Below are 19435 nucleotides of genomic sequence, written 5' to 3'. Positions count from 1 at the left end.
AGACTCACCAGGATCAATGTCTGAGATGGAGTAACCATCACATACCCAGAACAGCCAGACTGGCCCAGGCTTTGCTGACTGCCTCAGCATCCTGAAGAGCTGAGGAGAGCTGATACACAGAGCGAGGAGGAGATTGGAAGTGCCAGAAACCAGCAGCTGTAACCCCAAAGGTTTCCGGACACTCAGTCTTTTAAGCACAAAGCTCAACTTACAGCCACCACTTAGTCATCTTCTAGGTGGCTGATCCTCACTATGATTTTAGCAGAGAGGATTGTTAAAAACCTGATACTCTGCCTGTCCAGCCTGGGCTTCTCTAGTTTGGATACAAACATTCCACATCTTTAATTCTGTGTGCACACTGAGGCTTTTTGGATGGTTTCTGTTTTCTGTAATTTCTGTTTTGGCCAGGTTGCAAATGTATTTGTGAGCAGAGGGAGTATTTTGTATTTTAAATTTCCTGGTACTGCTCAGTGAGACAAAGGGAAACTTTGTGGAATTGGCATATATGCTCAGACACTGCTTGGGCTGGGTCTGATTTTTGCAAAACCCTGCACGAAAACCCTGTCTGAGCTGTCTGTGAACACACAGCAAGGTGAGAGATGTCCCAAGCAGAGTTTTAGAACATGTGCTCTTTCTGTTGCCTAGTGGGAGGCTTAATTTCAGACCCTGAGTGATGCTGGGAGTTGGGGATTTTTGCAAACCTCCCAGAAAAGTGATGGCTCACAGACAAGAAAATCTCTAGAGTCAAACTTGAGTGTATTTTTAGTATTTTACATAAGTTAGCATTTTCACTAGTGGTAGTGAAATGTTCTTCATGTTGTCTTCTTGGGGGGTTTTTTCATGAAAATGTTGCTTCATTGACTCCTAGCAGATTATCAGCAGATACAACAAGTATGTGTGACACCACATCTGCAGGATGTGGTAACTGCTGAGTCTGGCTCAAGGCTATTTTAAAGGAAAATACATTAAATTGTAAACTCTGCAGAAAGTTTTGCATGCCCTAATTTTTATTTCTCCTTCATAGAGTAGCTCCAGCTACTCTGAAGTGAAGAGCAGGTATCAGTACCTCCACAAAAAGCTGTCCCATATTTAGGAATGAGTATCTGAATTTGCAAGCAGCAAGTGGAGTCCTGGCACCAGTCATCTGCATTATAGTCATCTGTTCATAGATAACATCTATGAACTCTGGCTTTTTTCTTTCAAACTGAAGATTACTTCCTCTAGGATTATTTATGTTAATATTGAACAGTAGCTTATTTCTTCAAAACCTAGGATTAGTTAGTCCAAAGGCTCAAGACATGGGCTGTCAGGAGGAGGCACAGCAATGGCTTGACCTCCTCAGAAATTCCCCACCGTTGTCCCAGTGTTTGTGAAGCTGACATATGCCTGCCCCTTGGGCTCCCCCATCTCCTCTGAGGATTTCTGGCAGAGAGAGGGATGCATCCAGACAGGTTCTTGTCTTTTGGTCCTTGTCTGCTTGGCCTGCAGGCACACTTGGCTCTTCCAAACACAGGTCAAGAAAGCAAAAGCATGTGCAGTGACGCGGCTTCTTGGAATACAAGAACTCATACAGCAAAACTCACCCAAGCCCTTCCCCAGTTGTCTTCTTGATGTTGAAATTTCTGGTATCCCAGCTCCAAGGCTATGACAACCATCCACTCCTCCTTATATCAGTGGATGTGTCTGGGGTGCTGGTGATTCCTCCAAACCACCCTTCTCCTCCCTGATCATCCAATTTTCCCACCATAAACTCCACAAGCACCTTCACCTATGCAGAGAAAAGCCTTGGTCTCAGCCCAGGTGCTGACAGTGTGCCAAACAGCCTTTGACATCTCTCCTGAACCTTTTCCTCTGCACAGAAGGCTTTGGCTGTGGGCAGTTCTTGCAAACTTTTGCTGGAGAGAGGGGACAGCCAGGCACAGGCACCTCTGGGCAGCCAAGTTGGCCAGCAAGGCTGCAGCTGGCTGCCGAAGATGCCGTTACCTCGATATTCTCGGCCAGCATGGAGCTCCATCTGCTCCTCCTGGGCTGGGCTCAGCAGGTTTGGCCCCAGGCAGATGGCCAGGTTGCTGCAGGTCATTCTGCTGGTGGCCCCCATGCTGGCTGATGTGTTGCCACAGGGTGAGGAGCTGCTTGAGGAGGAGCAGGTTTGCTGTGGGCAATTTCTAGGCTGTCCTGAGGGAACAGGAAGGTAACATCCATCAGGCAGATGTTGCCCACAGCTGCCCCCAAAGCTGGCATGAGGCAGGGGGCAGCCAGCAGCCATGTTGCACAGGTCTGCAGGTGCTCTCAGGCAGTGTTCAGGCCCTGCACTCGAGGAAGGAAGCCCATCCTGGCCATGTTACCACTCAGCTGCACACGCTGTCCTCAGAGCTGATCCTGTGTCCAGCACCGGTTGTGGTCATGATCCTGCCCTCAGGCCCAAGCCTAGTCCTGGGCTGGTCCCAGTCCAAATCCCAGCACAGAGATCCTGCTCTTGTTCATTTCCCCAAGGGTGGATACCCTGTGAGCATGGAGGTAACTGATGGAGCTGGCAGGACGCTATGGGGCTGGTGGCATCCAATGGAGACAAAGGAGACCCTGTGGAGCTCGGGGTGGCCTTTATGGAGCTTGAGCTCATTTGGGATTGAGGAGGGAGGCAACATCAGGGGATCCAGGTCTGGGTGATGGGAGCATGGAGAATTCAGAACTGGTGCAGGTGTCAGGATGCTATGGAGCATAGCAAAGTATATGTGGAAACCCCATGGAGACAAACTGGACCCTCTGGGGCTAGGGGTGGCCATATGAGGCTCGAGAGTGCATATGGGAAGTGGGGGGAGCTACATAGAGTGGGAGGTACCATCTTGGGCTGGGAGGCTATAGGGCACCAGAGAAGTCATTTGGGGCTAAGGGGAAGCAGTATGACAGCAGCAGTGACTTCTGGAACAGTTGTGTCCCAGTTAGAACACCAACAAAGGCAGGAGCTGTATCCTGAGCTGGCAGCACCCACACAAGGTACACATTGCACTGCTTGATATCTCATTGTGACATCATATGTTGGGAGCAGTGGCTTTCAGCGTGCCTCACTGCAGGGAGCGTGGGTTTTGTAGCTGTCTTGGCAGCTTGTTTTGCTTCCCCGTCAAGGGATCTGGCTGGACTTTCCTGCCCTTTTCCCCTCATTTCCAACCCTTTTCTCTCCTCACATTTCTTGCCCTTTTCCCCCTCACCTCTCTACCTCTTCCCAGTCACAATTCTCACCATTTTCCCATCCCTAGTGTAAATATTGCATTATTTAAATGTTCTTGAGGAGCCCTTCTTTGATTTTTAATCAACATGCATGTCTCTCATTAGGAACAAGGCAACATAAAAGCAAAACAATACCTGTGGTAAAATAAAAAACTTACACTAAGCAGAAATAAGTCAGGTAACAGACATAATTAGTAGCACATGAGAGATAGGGTTTTCAGAAGAACACCTCATTGATTTCCTAAATATTGTACCATCACCCAGAGTCTGCAATGGCTGGCAAGCTTCATTTCACAGCGAGGACCTGGAGAACCATTCTTGGGAAAGGTTTCAAAGTTCACTTCAAAAAGGGGGATTCAGCTGTTATAAGTTCAAATTGGCAAGTCAGAGTGACCTGAGTACTGTTTTGGTGCAGAAAACACCCGGGTTTGTTGCCATACGTCCCAACCAGGCAGGGCCAGGCCTTGGCCAGAGCCCAGGCCTTAACTGGAAGGGTTTCCCCTAACATGTCCTAAAAACAAACCTTTCAGAAATAGCAATTACAAAAGTTTCTTAAAATCACACATCTTTCAGATAGCTACACAAAGATATGTTAAAGTTTGTAAAACAGCTGGCTTTGTTATCTATCCATAGCTAAACAGTCAATGGTACCATAGACAAATTGCAACTAACTAAAGTAATGCATATGTGTGACCTTAAGTAGTATCCTGTTTAGTTACAGGATAATGCCTGTTATAAATGGTCAGTGAATTTACGTTATGAGATTAATACATCAGCAGTAACTGTCCTAGGGAAGTTGGAGCAATATTTTTCTAGACATTTATGCATACATGACACTAGAACAAAATAAAAGTAAAAAAGAAAGCACTAAACAGTTTACAACTATTAACAGCCATGATCTGGGATTACTACTCATTCTTCTCTTGCTATAGAAGATAAAATAGCAAATATTGTAATAAATTATTTTGTTAATTAACTAGTGCAAAGCATTGATACCAATAGAATCTTTGATGAAATCAAGGGTCTAACAAATTCTATCTGCACATATTTTAGACAACTTATTATTTTATATCTTTAAACTGGTGTTTTCCAATGTTTTATCATAGTTGTTTCAGTTGGTACCGTCTTAACAAAGGAAGTGTATCTTGTAATTTATATGAGCAGATTTGAACAGAAGTCAACTTTACATAAACTTCCCATTAGTCCCTTCTATGATAATTGTATGTTAGAATGTAAACAAGTGTATTTTAACAGAAATTTAAATTAATTTTAATGAAAGTTGATGTCACTTAGATATAACAAAAGTATACATATTAGAACTTAAAGTTTATGTTATTGAAACTGAATAGAAATTGATCTTAATAGCATTAAACAGAACTTCAAATAATTTAGATTAAACAACACTTAAACTTGACTTTGTTTATATTTAGTAACACTTAACAAAATTGTGAAATTTTATGAATTAATCTTAACAAAAATTAACTTAATAGAACTTTACCTTAACAGAACTTCAATTTAACAGAAGGTAAACTTAACATCGCTCAAGTTTAACAATACTGAAGCTTAACCTTGCTTAATCTTACCAACACTTAATTTGTATTAAATTAAAACATAGCAGAACTGAAAATGAGTATCACCTAAATTTAACAAAAGTTAAGTTTAATAGAATCGTAACAAAACTAGCGTGGAGAATGTTCCTTTAGAAGCTCCAGATACAACAGAATTTTACTAATTTTGACTCTATTATTACAAATGAATAATATAGAAGCAACATGGATTTACTGGAAGGATTATAAAGATGTGACAAATACGTGGTTATTTTATGTAATTTAGTTTGGAGAATAGCTCATGGTAACTGCAAATATTATTGAAAATACTTATTCATTGTAAGGATTTTCTTGGTATAAATATAATTTTAAGAGGACTTTTTGAAATGCAGCTTTATTGGGAAAAAATTACAACAGTGTAGATTTTGGCAAACTGTCCTTCAACTTTGCAACTTTTCACAGATATCTATACAATAGATATGAGCTTGGCCTAATAAAGGTAAGGGGATATAAATATTTAAGGCATAAAACAGTAAGAACCTAGTTATATAATACTGTCATGAGTTCTGCACAAGTAATTTGGCTAGGTTAGTGGGTGTGTAAATTTGACACATATATAAACAATTACAAAGTCAGGGTTTCAGATTATTTTAAAAGAGTGAGTTACCATTCTCTGCAGCTTTAGTCTATTAATGTACTTACAGTGTTTTGATATCAAGTTAAATTTTAATTTAAATGTAGTAAGGAAAAATAACTACACTTGAATCAATAAATAGGTGTGCATAAACAAAAAGCTGTCACATGTGCCTTTATAGCAAAAAAGATTCACAGTAAAATTACCTTATTAAAATTGGGGGTAGAAAGCAAGGAAACTGACAAAATTATGGTTAACATAACTTTGTTTGATTGTGCAGTGGAGTTTTTGTGAGCTAATTATTTCTAAACCTCAAATATTTTTTGCAGATAACTTTAATGGGGAAGTCAGGGTTTATTTTAAAGTGAGAAAAGAAATGCTTTGGTTAATGAGTGGTTAAATCTACCATGGGCCTCACTCAGCTAATTGTTCTCAGAAATTCTGTGTTTTGACATTAGGTTTTAAAGTTAACTGCTGCAGGATTAGTCCATTAATTTTCATTTTAGTCCATTTAATGGACATTTTAGTCCATTAATATTCACGCTAAATATTTCTAAAGAGGGATTTTTTTAATTTTGCAAGGGGTCGCAGTATTTTACAAATAGGAATTTTCCTTTCCACAAACTAAAACGTTTTCTATGCAGTGATAAATGGTGTTTTAAAGGTACCAGCTTGCAATTATATTTTTAAGTATGTAAGTTTCTAATTTTCATGGTAACAGGTACCATCATTATAATTTAGCAAAGAACCAGTGTTAATTTAGTGCAATCAGACTTTTAAACTAAAATTCTTTAAAAAAGGGGTATACATTCCACGTGGCAAGCTCTTTCAATCATGCAATGCATCAAAATTTCTGTTCAAAAAGTTAGATCTTGTTATGTTACTGATATGTAAGAAGACATTGCATTCACAGGTTTGAATCTCTCCAGTAAACAATCCTATTGAAACCCACAGTTCACTGAAAAGACAAGGTTAGTTTTAACAAACATATTTAAATGCATCTTCTAGACATTCTGATAATGGTGTGCCGTAGCTTCAGCATTTTATGTGGGGTGTGATCCCGCCGTGTACTCAGGGCTGACTGGAGAGGGGAAGGAGTGGGGCGGAGGGGGGCAGGCTGCACCACATGACGGAGCTGTCACCCGGCGCTTGGGAGATGGCAGGAGAGCTCTGATGAGCGTCCAAGCCCAGGGATACCAATACAGTTCCATGGTTTCTTAGTCTAGCAAACATCACTAACCTGATTTAATTTGCAATGTCAGCGTTTTGCTTTCTGTCAGATTGTGGGCAGGCCTCTTCCTCATTGTAATCTTCTCTCTCTCGTTGTTCGCAGGCAAAGGAACAAGGAATGGTTTTACCGAAATAGGAGGTGTTAAGCAGAAGGTCTCTATGAGCTAAGCAGTGGCAGGGGTGGCAGCAGATGTGACTTCTCCATCAGCTTTTGATTGCATTAATAAATCTTGAGCCAAATGCTACATAGTTAGCGATTTTGTAGCTATTTCGTCTCCCATTGTAGCTGCCACTCATAATGTTTGCACTACCTCCTCCGACCTTTTGACAAAAAAGGCGGTTTGTACATCCACTCTAATGCAATTTCTTTTACACAGCAGCAACAAAGTTTGCAATGTCTATTTATCATATTTTACCCCTTGTTTGCCTAACATAAGTGTCCATATATTTACTGCATCTTCTTCTTTGGTAGATACCTGTGTTCCCACTTTTTCACCAGTAGCTCACCTTTCCAAAATTGCAGTCTGGGCTTCTTTTTTTCAGCTCTGCACGCCATGTAATTCTGCAGCTCTCCTTGCTGCAGTTTTTCGTGGAATCTCTCCTCACCACCTCCCCTGTTTTGGCAGCTCTCCTTGCCGCCTCTTGCACCTCTCAGGCTGCGTCCGTCTGTGCCACTCTCCTCACAGCCAGCTATTGCTATCACGTGGGATCACGTCCAACCACGGATCATGTCCAACCACGTTCTATCTCACTGAGATCACCAGATGTCACAATAGAGATGGACAAGGACACCTCCTTCTTTATTCACCACAGGCAATCTTTATCCTCCATAGCTTATATTTGTATGGTTATCAGAAGGCATAATGTTTAATTCTAATTGGTTAGCAACTTTTTGCTTCCTCAGTTCATTGATTGGTAATGGCTAGCATACGTATTCATCAAAAACTTTCTTCTCTAGATATGTTTACATTCTTATCTCCTGGGAAGTCAGTCTTTCACACAGGTAGAATCTCCCTCCTCAAGGTGCAAATTGTTTTCCCACAAGAATAGATTGATATGCAAACAGATACATAAACTCGCTGTTAAAATTCCTTTCTCAAGGGAACTTATCAGGCTAGCTATTAGCTGTACCAGCTGAAGCAGCAAGGCCTGAGTTATTATTTTACAAGGTCACACATCTCCATGCTGCCACGGTCTTGTCTGCAGCAAGGAACAGGACCTGGCAACTCTCCTGTCTCTCAAGTGTGGGATGGCTCTGTGTTAATTTCCTTAGCATTTTAGTGTGCAGAACAATCTCCAAAGTGGAATTTTTACTGCTGCTGAGGAGATGGTGATGGGCCATTTCTCCCATTTATTGTCATCAATGCAAGGATTCTGTTGAATTGCTGGCCGCTGCTGCTTTGCTATTTTTCAGATACATTCAGCTCCTTGCCCTTCATTCTGCTTTAGTTTTCAGATCAGGTATGATGATCACATTCAGTCATGATCAGGCAGGTCAGGTGTCTCTAAGACTTGTGCGGTAGGGCTGGAGTTCTTCTGGAGGCTGATGATACTGTTGGAATCATCACAGAAAGTGGCAATCCACTTCTGCTACCAGAGTGTAAGGGCTTTAGGCAGCCCTGCTAAAAGGGAGATGGTTACAGACACCAGACCAACAGCTTAAGGGACAATCAGTCCACATCTAAATGCAGTGTGTGAGAAAATACAGGTCAGTGGTACAGTTATTTGGGTGATAATAATATTACACAATCCACCATGACTGGGCTGCATCTAACATCTGGGCATACATAGACTTACCTGACCACGTCTGTCAGGCAGCAGGGTACGATCTCTTCTTCACACAAGCGACCTATGCTGGCCAGTGGCCTTGTGAAATGCAAATGCTATGGCTGGACTGTTCTTTTTACCATCAAGCTGCAGAAGTACCATTTGGCTGGTTAGCCAAACATTACACTTGCCCGTGCTCCCTCTCCTGTACCAGCCCTGTCTCTGGAGTGCACAGGGCCCTGTAAATCTGTACACGGCAGTACTGCCCCACATTCCTGGGTGGGCACAGGCCTGGAAGTACTGTAAAAGGCAGGAAGAGCCTCATGCCTCCCTTCTATGCACTGTCTTGAGAAACTATTTCTTGGGCATACCAGCCTTACAGGCACCCAGTAAGTCTTGGCAAAGGTCAAACTGATGGTTCATGTGTGGAAGTCACCACACAGAATGCAAAATGAATGCATGGGGTAATATCCTGAACAGACAAGAGGAAACAGGTGGAGGCTCAGAAGCAGCAAAAAATCTTGGTTTAACCTAAAAATGACCACAAACACTGCTGACAGTGATCACACCCACTTATACCAGCCTTACAGTACAGTATGTTAAGGACTAAGAAAAAGCCAAATAAACCAAGATAGCAGTGGTGTGGAAGAAAAAGAAACAACTTGAAAGAAAGCATGAAGACAATGTTAAATGATCAAGGAAATTGTACTGTTAAAGATTTTTATTGTTTTTTAAAGAAATACAAATATTGTAACACTGCCTAAATTAGTGAAATATTGAAGAACCACTTGGCCACAGGCCTCTGAAAGACTGTTTCAGCTTCTCAAAGGTGTGAGTCACGTCTTAAAGGGGAAAAATAACTGAAACTAGAAACATCAGTGGACGCACCCAATCTCAAAAGTCTCATGCTCCTTCTTTTCTATTTAAATTAAATTAATTTAAAATAATTAAATTTAACAATAAATAAACACATAAATAAATAATTACAAACAAAACCAAAAGTCTCATGCTCCTTCTTTTCTATTTAAATTAAATTAATTTAAAATAATTAAATTTAACAATAAATAAACACATAAATAAATAATTACAAACAAAACCAAAATAAAATAAATATTTTTTTTAAGAATTACTTTTAAATAAATTAAAAATTAACATCTCCAGCTGCTTAGTTATTTGTATGAATATATTCTGCTCTCTTGCACTGTGGATGTGGAAGTACACTTAAGGAGCCTTTTGGCATATTTGGAGTTAGTATTTTTTTTTTAACTGAACTGCAAGACTGATTAATTAACATTTACATTCTCATACCTTTTACTGGGTTGAGAAAGCTTTAACTGTAAACTGCATACTTAAACTGTCTGTTATGCTATTTTAAACCCACAGACAACTTAAATGAGGTCCATTGTTTCAAACTTTGTTTTCAACTTAACTGTATTTTTAAGTATCAACTGCACACTCCTTAAAAAAACCAACTCAGTCAAAAAACAGGCTGGCAAGTAAACACTGAAAACAACACAATTCCTTCTTATTTTTCCACTTCTAGCTGCCCAGCATGAGGAAGAATGTCAGGAGGCTGTTGTGTCATCTTCCTCATCTTTATTGTAGATACACTGCTGGTTCTTGTGGCTGATGTTTCAACAACCTAAACCAGCTGAAAAAAAAAATCCAAATAATAGAATATTTAGTACCAAGTGTACTTGTTCTTCCACAAGCTATAAAGGAAAGACAGTACTGTGATGATACACTGTGTCTTCATGGGTTTTCCTCTACCACAAAACCAGCAAGCAATGCATGGAAAACTACCTCTGTCACATTACTTGGCATGCTCAGTCAGTTTTTTTCCTGCCAAAGGAATATGGTCCCAAAGCTGCAGCAACTGCTCTCCAACTTGTGGTTCCAGCTCCTAGAAATGAACAGGAAATCAGGGAAGTTACCTGCACCGCTACTACTGAGCACATAGAAACTATTTATTACTGAATTGCTAGATGATGTTGCTGGTTATTTCTTTCAACCCTTCTGGAAGAGCTCATCTCTTTTGCTATTGGGACAAACATTAGAACTCACAGCAAAGCAAGGTCTTCTTACTAGGGCTGAGCAGGAGGTAAAAACTTTTGCAAGCCATCCTGGCCTACAGGCTGTTTAGGGTGTTTTCATTGACAGTGAATTGTCATTTCTCACAAAGACAATTCCCAGTGAACACCCTACCACCATACACAAGAACAGATGCACCAGACACTTTGTACCTCCCACAGATCAGTCACTTACTAACTTGAGATCATTATTTTCCACATCTTTTAAGTTGAATTCCATCAAGTGTGGTGGAGAATATGGAAATAGAGGTCACAGGAAATACAGTGGCCATCCTTTCCTTGTACTTCTCCTTTCCTCCAGTTTCTTACAGCTGGAGAGAGGATTTGAAGGAGAGAAAGTGATACAAAAACTTTAGCTCTTGAATCCTCAAGGAGATGTTCAGGGAGGGGATGGGGAGAGGGCAGAAACTGCCACACAGAAATTTTGGCTTTGGCTTTTTTTAGTTGCATTTTTAGAGCTGTAAAAAGTACAAGAACTGTCCTAAGCTGCACTCTACCTTAAACCTCAGGATTCTCTTCAGGCTTTACAAAAAAAAATTAATAATTTTGAAAAGTTATTTGGGTGTAACAGACTAACTAAGAGAACACATCTCAAGCAAATAGGGAACAAACCTCCAGAACTAAATTACAAACTGAAAATCAAACCAAACAACTTCTTTTTGGAAGCATCCACCTTAAAATAATTTTTTAACACATAAGCAAGAAACTTTTGATTTTATCAAAATAGCTCCATTACTTCAGCAGTAATTCTGCATTAGCTGAAGGTACAATACACTAATGAACTGCGAATTCAGATCAGCAGATACACAAACAAGTGGAGATAAATGTCAAGGCTGAACAAGCTAATAAAAAATACACCAAATACATTCTACCAAATAAAGAAAACTTCAGAAGAGAGTAACATTACCTGGCCATCCCTACTTATCTGTACTTTCTTACTGTCATTCCGTGGGTTGAGCAAATGGTGTGCAAACTGAAAAGGAATGCTTTCTTTTCGGATCCAGTCCACCTTAAATACACCTCCAAAACCAGCAGATCCCCAGTCTTGACTTTTCTCACACCCAATCGCTGAACCCATTCTAGCAAAACCCTGGGACAAAAATTGAAATATGAAAGAACAGACATAATGAGGCCATATCTGTCTATGGTAGAATGAGATAAATAACCAAACTTCCTATGAAACTTTCAAAGTAATTTCAAAGTGATTCACACACTCTCCACCATGAAGCTAGAGCTTCCAAAATGTTTACATCTAGAAAGTTAGAAGAATCACTTCTTTTTCCACTTCAAATATGCCTTGTAGGGTTTCACCATAAGGAATGTCTCTCAATGACAAAATTATCATTAAAGGTTTTTGAGCTTTGTAACTTATTAAAAAGCTGTTGCATAACCACCTGAAGAAGAAGGAAGTTGAGATGAATATTCTACTATAGAATAGTCCATTAGATATTCATCTTCCTTGTTACTTTTAGGTAATTTTTGCAGAAATCCATTTGTTCCTTCTCATGCTCCCTCTATGTTAACTTTCACACACAATTAGGAGAGTGTAGTTGTTCTTCAAAGAAAGAAGTCAAAGTTGCTTTTATTTCCTGCTTTAGTGAAGCCGGACAAAATTCCAACATAACAAGTATTCTCCCCAATCTGAGACAGCATCTAACTTACTTAAGGACACCCTGATTTACCCACACACCAAACAAACTGAAAGTAAACACAAACCCACAAACAACATATCAATATACCATTCAGGTGTATTTATGCCGTTTAGGACTTGGCAGTCCAAAAGAAGCAGTTCAGTAAATTACCAGCACACACTGCTGTTGTAAGACAAGCAGTCCTAGATAGCTCAAGCCAGACTTAAACGAGAATTAATAAAAGGAACAGAGGAAAAAACAAACAGAATAGAATAGAATAGAATAGAATAGAATAGAATAGAATAGAATAGAATAGAATAGAATAGAATAGAATAGAATAGAATAGAATAGAATAGAATAGAATAGAATAGAATAGAATAGAATAGAATAGAAAGAGAGAGTTGGGACAAGAGAAGATTAATAGGGAAGTTAATCTCACATTCCCATGAGGGTGCAGTGCACTGTCAAAACTGGAAGGGAAGGGGGCAAGGTCAACCACATACACTCCTGACTTGAGGGTGTCTTCTCTTCCCCACTTTCTTGTCTGACAGGACCAGTGCAACAGCCCATTTTCAGTGTCAACTGACTTGCTGAAAATTACTTTCCAGTATCTGCATTTGCCAAACCATCACATGTAATATGTCACAGCAGTCCTTCAGTGGTATTGCCAAGACAGCTGTGTTTTGGTTGGTTTGATAGATTTTAAGTTCAGCTGACTTTCATAACTAACTTATCTATGAAGAAGTAAATTGAAATTTCTTTACCTGGAACAACTGAATTTAGCTGTGTCACAGCTAACCTGCAACTTTGCATTACCAGGTCAAGTTTTTACTTCAAACTGACCACAGATTTGACCAACAAACTGTTGACAAATATCTCACTGAATATGAAGTCAAGACAGAGCTCTGCAAGAATCATGGCCAGCTTCCTAATTGGAAGTGAATAAAATCAGTTTTAATCAAAATTATAATAAAGAAATGTATGAGTTTCCTGGCTTTAGAAAGCTGTGACTTGACAGTAAGTGCTTGCTCACATACAATACACATTTTGGCATGCAAACAGTAGCAATCCCCTACTTTGTTAGGATTTTTGTTTCTGGTGGTTGTTGTTTTAGAGGATTAATGTAGGGTACAAATATTTTTCTTACTCATGATGTTTGGAGAAAATTCCATCTCAGCTTTGAAATACTCTTTCTTCAGCAAGTACAGACATTCGCACATTGCTCTGCTTCTAGGAAAGTCAGAAGCCATAAGCAAAGCTGTCCACACCACACACAGTCATTGGCTGCATCCTCCTAAACCATCAACCACTGCTAACAGTTAGTTTAAGATTAAGACCCACCTGAAAGCATCCAGACCCTTGAACAGAAAATATTAAGTAAACCACGCTGCTCTCCCAAAAGGCTCCATTCAGTTTCCGTTCATTACTTGGTGTAGTGGACCATATTCCCTTCTGTTGAGAAATATCAATGTTTTGCAAGTTGCTACTTTTCATTATAAAGTACCGAACTGGCATATTTTGTCTTGGTGAAGGAGATTTGCAACCCTGGAAGAAATAAATTAAATTAATAAGTACAATACAACAGGCTTTATTTCTGAAGTGTCACACACAAGGACAGAAATCCCTTGACTGTGCTCCTCCCTTCCTCCTCCAGGTTCTAGAAGAAACATAAAATCTATCAGCTGGTCCTGTCAAAAATGGCTTTGAAATGTATTTCATATCTATTTTACATTTTTAAAGCACTTTTCAAAATAGTAATTCATCTATGAGGGGCAGAAAACAAATAGAGCAGAACACGATTAAGAAGTCTAGTATTAATTATAATTGGTTTAAGTCTGACACACCTTGAGATGACACCAAAATTAATCATCCAAGAGTGCAGCCTACAGCACTACTCGTATTTCTACATTCAGGAAACATGTTTTCTTCCTTTTACACTGTCTTAATTTAAAAGCTGAAAGATTCAAGAGGAATTACTAAATCCTCCAGTAAGTCCATGATGTTTCCTCTCAATGATCTCTTTAGTGTTACTGCAGTCTACTATTCAAGTATATAGGGACAACTATGACAACAATCTCATTTAAAATGTGTGCTTTAAATGAGTATCACAAAATAACCATCACAAAAACCCCAAGCAGTCATAGTAAGGCAGATAACACAGAATCAGTATCAATTATGCTATTACAGAAACAGAAAAAAGCAGAATCCAAAAACTTCAGAAGTGTGTGTATAATATACTAATTTAGTTGAAAAAAAACCTAATACACATTCATTAGAACAAGGGGTTTTTTTTAAATCTCATTTTTTCTACTTTGGATAGCTTTACCTCAGCAGGTGACAAATTTTTACTGTATTAAAATAGTGAAACAAGGATAATTAGTCTAGATTTTAGAAGAAGGAAGGAAGTAGTATGCAGCTGTTATAAATTAAAAGTTAAGTTAGGTTCCTAATTTACCAGTAAAATACCTAATTGCAGAATGATATCAGCAAGGAATTCTATTACTTTTGAAGAGCAGGGTGATAGGTTAGAGAACTCTACCTTTCCAGACACCGGAGAAGAAGGACTAGCACAGGGGCTGGAATAGCTACTGCTGTCTGAAGGCTTCACTGAGGACTGAGCTGATCTGTCATCTGAGGATCGTTTGGAGAGCAAAATGTCTTTTTCTTTGTTCTTCTTCGGCTGGTGGAGGGCAGGAGATGCAGATTTCACTGAAACCCTAAAAAGACATACCTTGAGTTTCACAAGCAGTCACTGAACAATTTACATCGACCTGTCAGCCTACTGCATGACCACATGTATTACAGCAGCTACAAAATCTATTAAACCCTAACTAAAAAAGCCATACTGATCATGCATTACTTTTTAGTGCTACTGTTAAACCTCTTCTGCTACTTCTCAAACATCACAATTCATGGACAATATTCCTGACTGCTCTCTCAAAAAAGCAGGCCCAGGTATGAAATACTTTATGGGATTACAATGCAGCATATAACAGTATAACACCTTTGAACTGTATTTCCACTGTTTCCACCTCCTTATTACTAGCAGAAATTTAAGTGATACTTGTACACATAATTTGCAACCTACAGTGAGCAGAAGACCTCAACATCTTACTTTTCAGCATTAGAAGAGTCAGACAATTCAGTTTCTGTTGAGCTTTTTCTGCTGTTGGTTGACAGCAGAAAGGAAGATGCCAAAGTAAGTTCTTCACAAGTCACAGGTCTTGGTCTCTGGCCGATTCCTGAAGGCTGCTGCAGACCTGCAGACTGTTCTTCAGCACTCAGAACAGCTGTAATTGCTCTTACAGTTGTTTCATCAACCTGAGACCACGGTTTAGAAGGAGCTCGCATACGACGCAGGAACAAACTGTGCCACTTCTGCCTGAGTTGCAACAGCATACCAGCAGCCTGTGATGGATTCAAATTCTGTTAAATGCTGATGAAAATTAGATCAGACAGGTAAAAGGACCCTATCTTTTTCCTATCAGGCAGCACCTGGCATTCTAATATAAACAGGGCCCAAAATGAAAGGCAGGACTAAGGTCTTGGGGAAGGGGAATAATCCATATTTAAACTAAATGTTAATTTACTTTCTTTTCCTTGGGTGCAAGGTAATTTTTCAAACATTTCATTTAGCTCTGTACTAAACTTAGCTTTGTACTGTAAATCCACAGACTTTTTTTTCCTTTTTATCTTTTGAGAAAACCCAATCCTTTCATGCTTTATGCCCTTCCTCTCAAATCAGTCTCTACTCATGCACTCTTCAGTCATACTTGAGGGAAAAGAGCTCTAAGTGATATTTTTCTTACACAGACATCTGCTCAAATGTGATGACTAAATTCAGAAGACTATAGTCTAATTCCCAATTATCAGAAATGCTTCCTTTAAAAAAAAATTTTAAAAAATCACTCTTTTGGACATGTCTAGGAGAGACAGTATTATTATTAGAGCTGGTGAAAATGTGTTTCATGACCCATAAACTACCTCCTACCATAGCCACAGCTCCTCAATGACATAAAGACTTCAATTTCAAAGAGGTTTATATTTATCCTTAAAAAATCTGACAGCAACTTTCTTTCAGCAACTCCAGCTTCAAGTGCTCCTTTTTTGATCCGATTTTGGTTACTCTTGCACAGAAAGAAGAAGACAATATGCCAATGTGACTGCTCTCTCAGCTCCTCTTCAGATTCTGGCGATCCCAGCTCCTGCATAGCCTGATAAAGCACCATGCAGACAGGACAGGAGGCCAGAAGCAGCAGAAGGACGCTTATGCAGCCACTGTCACCTGCAGTTTGCTGTCCCTTGCAGCCATTATCTTTTGTCTGGCAGTCTCTTCAGAATCTGCTGACTTGTGGAAAGGGACAAAACTGCCAAGCTCAGACATATAAAACATCATACTGCCCAGAAAGTTTTTGAAGGAGATCCAACAGCATCTGCACTGCTGAGGCTTTCCTGCTCCCTCATGTGATAGACAGGACTCCCACACCAAGATGGAGGAAGAAGAATGAGCACTCCAACTGCTGACTTAAATGACTAATTATTTTCTTTCCTTTTGCTCACAGGTAAAAGAATTGAAAGGTATGGGTGATAGGTTATGAAACATTGCAACTTGGATGTTGAATACACAAGTTCACGCAACAGACAACTCTGTGCCAAAGGGGATTGAAGCCCTTTAATTCTTGATGAGCTCATGAAGGAAAGGTTAAATCACTGAGTATGTAGTTTGAGAGACTCAAATGGACCATGACATTCTTAGAGAAAATTCTTGGCTACTCAAATGTTACAAAAACCTTTTCACATCTTTTTTACAATTCTTCTACATGAAGCAAACCTAGGAGTGATTTCTTACTAACTTCAGGATCCAGTTTGAGATGGAGCCATTCGTCCAGCTTCAGTAGTGCCAGATTAGCAGTTGTTTTGTCCTCCATCTCACTGTCACTGCTATCATTAGATACCCCTCCTCCTGAATTAAAGACAAAAGTATTATTATTAGTAAGACAGAAGTATTATTATTAGTATTATTTCTACTTATATACAAAGAAACGAACACTGCTGTATTAACAGCAATAATATTTTTCCTTCTAAAATTGACTTTAAAATGTAAACATTTGTAAAACTACCTCTTCTTTTCCGCAAACACACTGATAAGTCTTTACTCCAGATAGCAGCAATCAAGTAGCCAGACCTGCTGTAGGTCCTACTATGTAAAAACCTGTACTGATATGATTGGACTCAACTCATGTACCTTCACCAGTACTCACAAGCCACTATCCAACTTTTGCCTAAGCATATGTGGCTCTATTTCCTAGTAAAACAGCAGATTTAAAGACTTAGTAAGAAAAAAATATACATATAATACATATGGCTATTGATTAGGAATCCTTATTTTTCTAAAGTGCAATTCAATCAGCATGAACACTACTCTAAGGTTAACAGTTTAAAAGCAAGACAGGAAAGCTTCAGAAATAAGTTGGACTTTTAGTTTGATTTCAACTATGAGAACTAGCAGCAGTTATTTTTGCTTCCAATCCAAGAGGACTCAAGTAAGAAAAAAAAAGAAAATTTCTATATATTCTCTATTACTTACAGTTTATGGTACAGTTAATTGACAAAAAAATTATCAGTAGAACATATCTTGAAAATGCGTGTGTCAGCTAGAAGCAACATGACTTGTTGGCCATATTGATTATTTCTAAATTTTTGAGTTTGAATAATCTGGTTCAATGTATCGAATAAAGTAGTCCGTAGAAAAAGAACATACATACTACACATCTCAGTATCATTATTATCATTAGACATTGTGGCTGCATTCTTTGCTTACAAACTATACCATAGTTTCTGAGACTCCCAGAACTGTGTAATTTATGGACTTGAATATGTAAGGAATCCCAAAACTGAGAGATTTATTACAGAACCTACAAACTACTCCTGAACAGCTACAGGAATTATAACACTGTTGTTTTCAGAATCAGCCAATATATGTATTAAATATTACTGAAAAATAAGCTTTCCATGTTGCACACTAATGTATACCAGTGGAAACATTCCAAATCCAGACTCCAGTGTACCTCGAAAGGATGAAGATGCCTGCAAGGCATTACTTGGCAGCCTGGCTGGTCCACAGAAGAGGGACACGGTGACAGGTGTCACAACAGAGCAGCACCTGATGTTTGCTGTCTTGTCAGCTCTTGTCATTTCATCATATATAAGCCAGTCTGTAGGGAGGGCCTGGATGGCTGCAGCTTGTCCATTAGCTAAAGCAATCTGTGCAAGAGCAGGTAAGACTAGGCTATTATACCATCTACTGTAATTAATGTAAATTTTAACATATTTCTCATTTTATCTAGAGACACTGTGGATGCCTCAACCTGGCAGTGTTCAAGGCCAGACTGGGTGAGGCTCTGAGCAACCTGGAAGAGTGAAAGGTGTCCCTGCCTGTGGCAGGGATTGGAATGAGATAAGCATTAAGGTCCCTTCCAACCCAAACCATTCCATGATTCTATCTTTTGAGAAATAAATACATGTATAATTATATACATATAAAAATATACATGCAAAAAAAAGCGTGAGAGAATTCAACCAGATTCACAAATTAGCTTACCATGATAAAATAAAATATTTTGCTTTAAAAACAAATGTTAAAAAAAAGTTTCAGAGAAGAACTTCTTCCTTTTAAGAGTAGGGATAATTCTATTTTTAAAACAATCTTATAACTGGGGTGGTTTTTTTGCCATTTTCCCTTGTTCCATCTAGAGAAAGGACTAATTGAAACAATGGAAAAATGAATCAACTCCAGTTCTATCAGCTGGGTAGAACAGTATTTGCTAAAGCTGTAGTGTTAAATGCCCAAACTGCTTTTAAAGTACTGAGAACTAGAAAAAGACATTCTAAAACATGTGATAGATTTTAGTGCTCTTTTTCTTGAACTATGAATTCAAAGTGATTTTACCTTTTTATACTGAGACTGACCAAGAACAGAGGTAGGATGAAATCGCACTTTCTTCTCCTTTGGTTCAGTCAACACCAGGCTTTCTCTGTCTACATGCACAAGATTGGGATACATCCCGGCCACTAAGGCAGCTTTAATTACAGCCCAGTTCTCAGAGTTAGTATTAACATCTCTAATATCAGCTCCTCCTCTGGCCCTCACAAAACCTGACAAAAGAACAAGACAAAACAGTGCCATGTTAGCTTGTGTTTGGTTCTTAAAAGGAGTTACAAACTAAAGGTGAAATAAACAACTTATTTATTGCATTTTTCAACCTGTTGTACTGCCAACCTTAACAGCACAAAGAAGAAACCACTACACTT

At 39.2% G+C, this 19435-nt stretch overlaps 1 protein-coding gene across 1 annotated transcript in view; it reads right to left on the bottom strand.

Annotated features, from left to right (window-relative positions):
* Positions 1–9089: 9089 nt before the first annotated feature.
* LOC136571186 (3'-5' RNA helicase YTHDC2-like) overlaps positions 9090–19435 on the bottom strand; it is a 29251-nt gene continuing 18905 nt past the window's right edge. The window contains exons 22-30 of the mRNA XM_066571524.1: positions 19074–19279; positions 18193–18388; positions 16978–17087; positions 15240–15532; positions 14664–14841; positions 13466–13669; positions 11401–11583; positions 10207–10306; positions 9090–10054 (exon numbers count right to left, since the gene is read on the bottom strand). Coding sequence (XP_066427621.1) covers positions 10217–10306; positions 11401–11583; positions 13466–13669; positions 14664–14841; positions 15240–15532; positions 16978–17087; positions 18193–18388; positions 19074–19279 — 1460 coding nt within the window. The 3' untranslated portion in view covers positions 9090–10054; positions 10207–10216. The remainder of the gene's footprint in view (positions 10055–10206; positions 10307–11400; positions 11584–13465; positions 13670–14663; positions 14842–15239; positions 15533–16977; positions 17088–18192; positions 18389–19073; positions 19280–19435) is intronic.

This window comes from Molothrus aeneus, unplaced genomic scaffold (assembly GCF_037042795.1).
Source record: "Molothrus aeneus isolate 106 unplaced genomic scaffold, BPBGC_Maene_1.0 scaffold_92, whole genome shotgun sequence".
NCBI lineage: Eukaryota > Metazoa > Chordata > Aves > Passeriformes > Icteridae > Molothrus > Molothrus aeneus.
The sequence above is the reverse complement of the archived record's forward strand: the minus strand, read 5'-3'. Positions and strand labels throughout refer to the sequence as shown.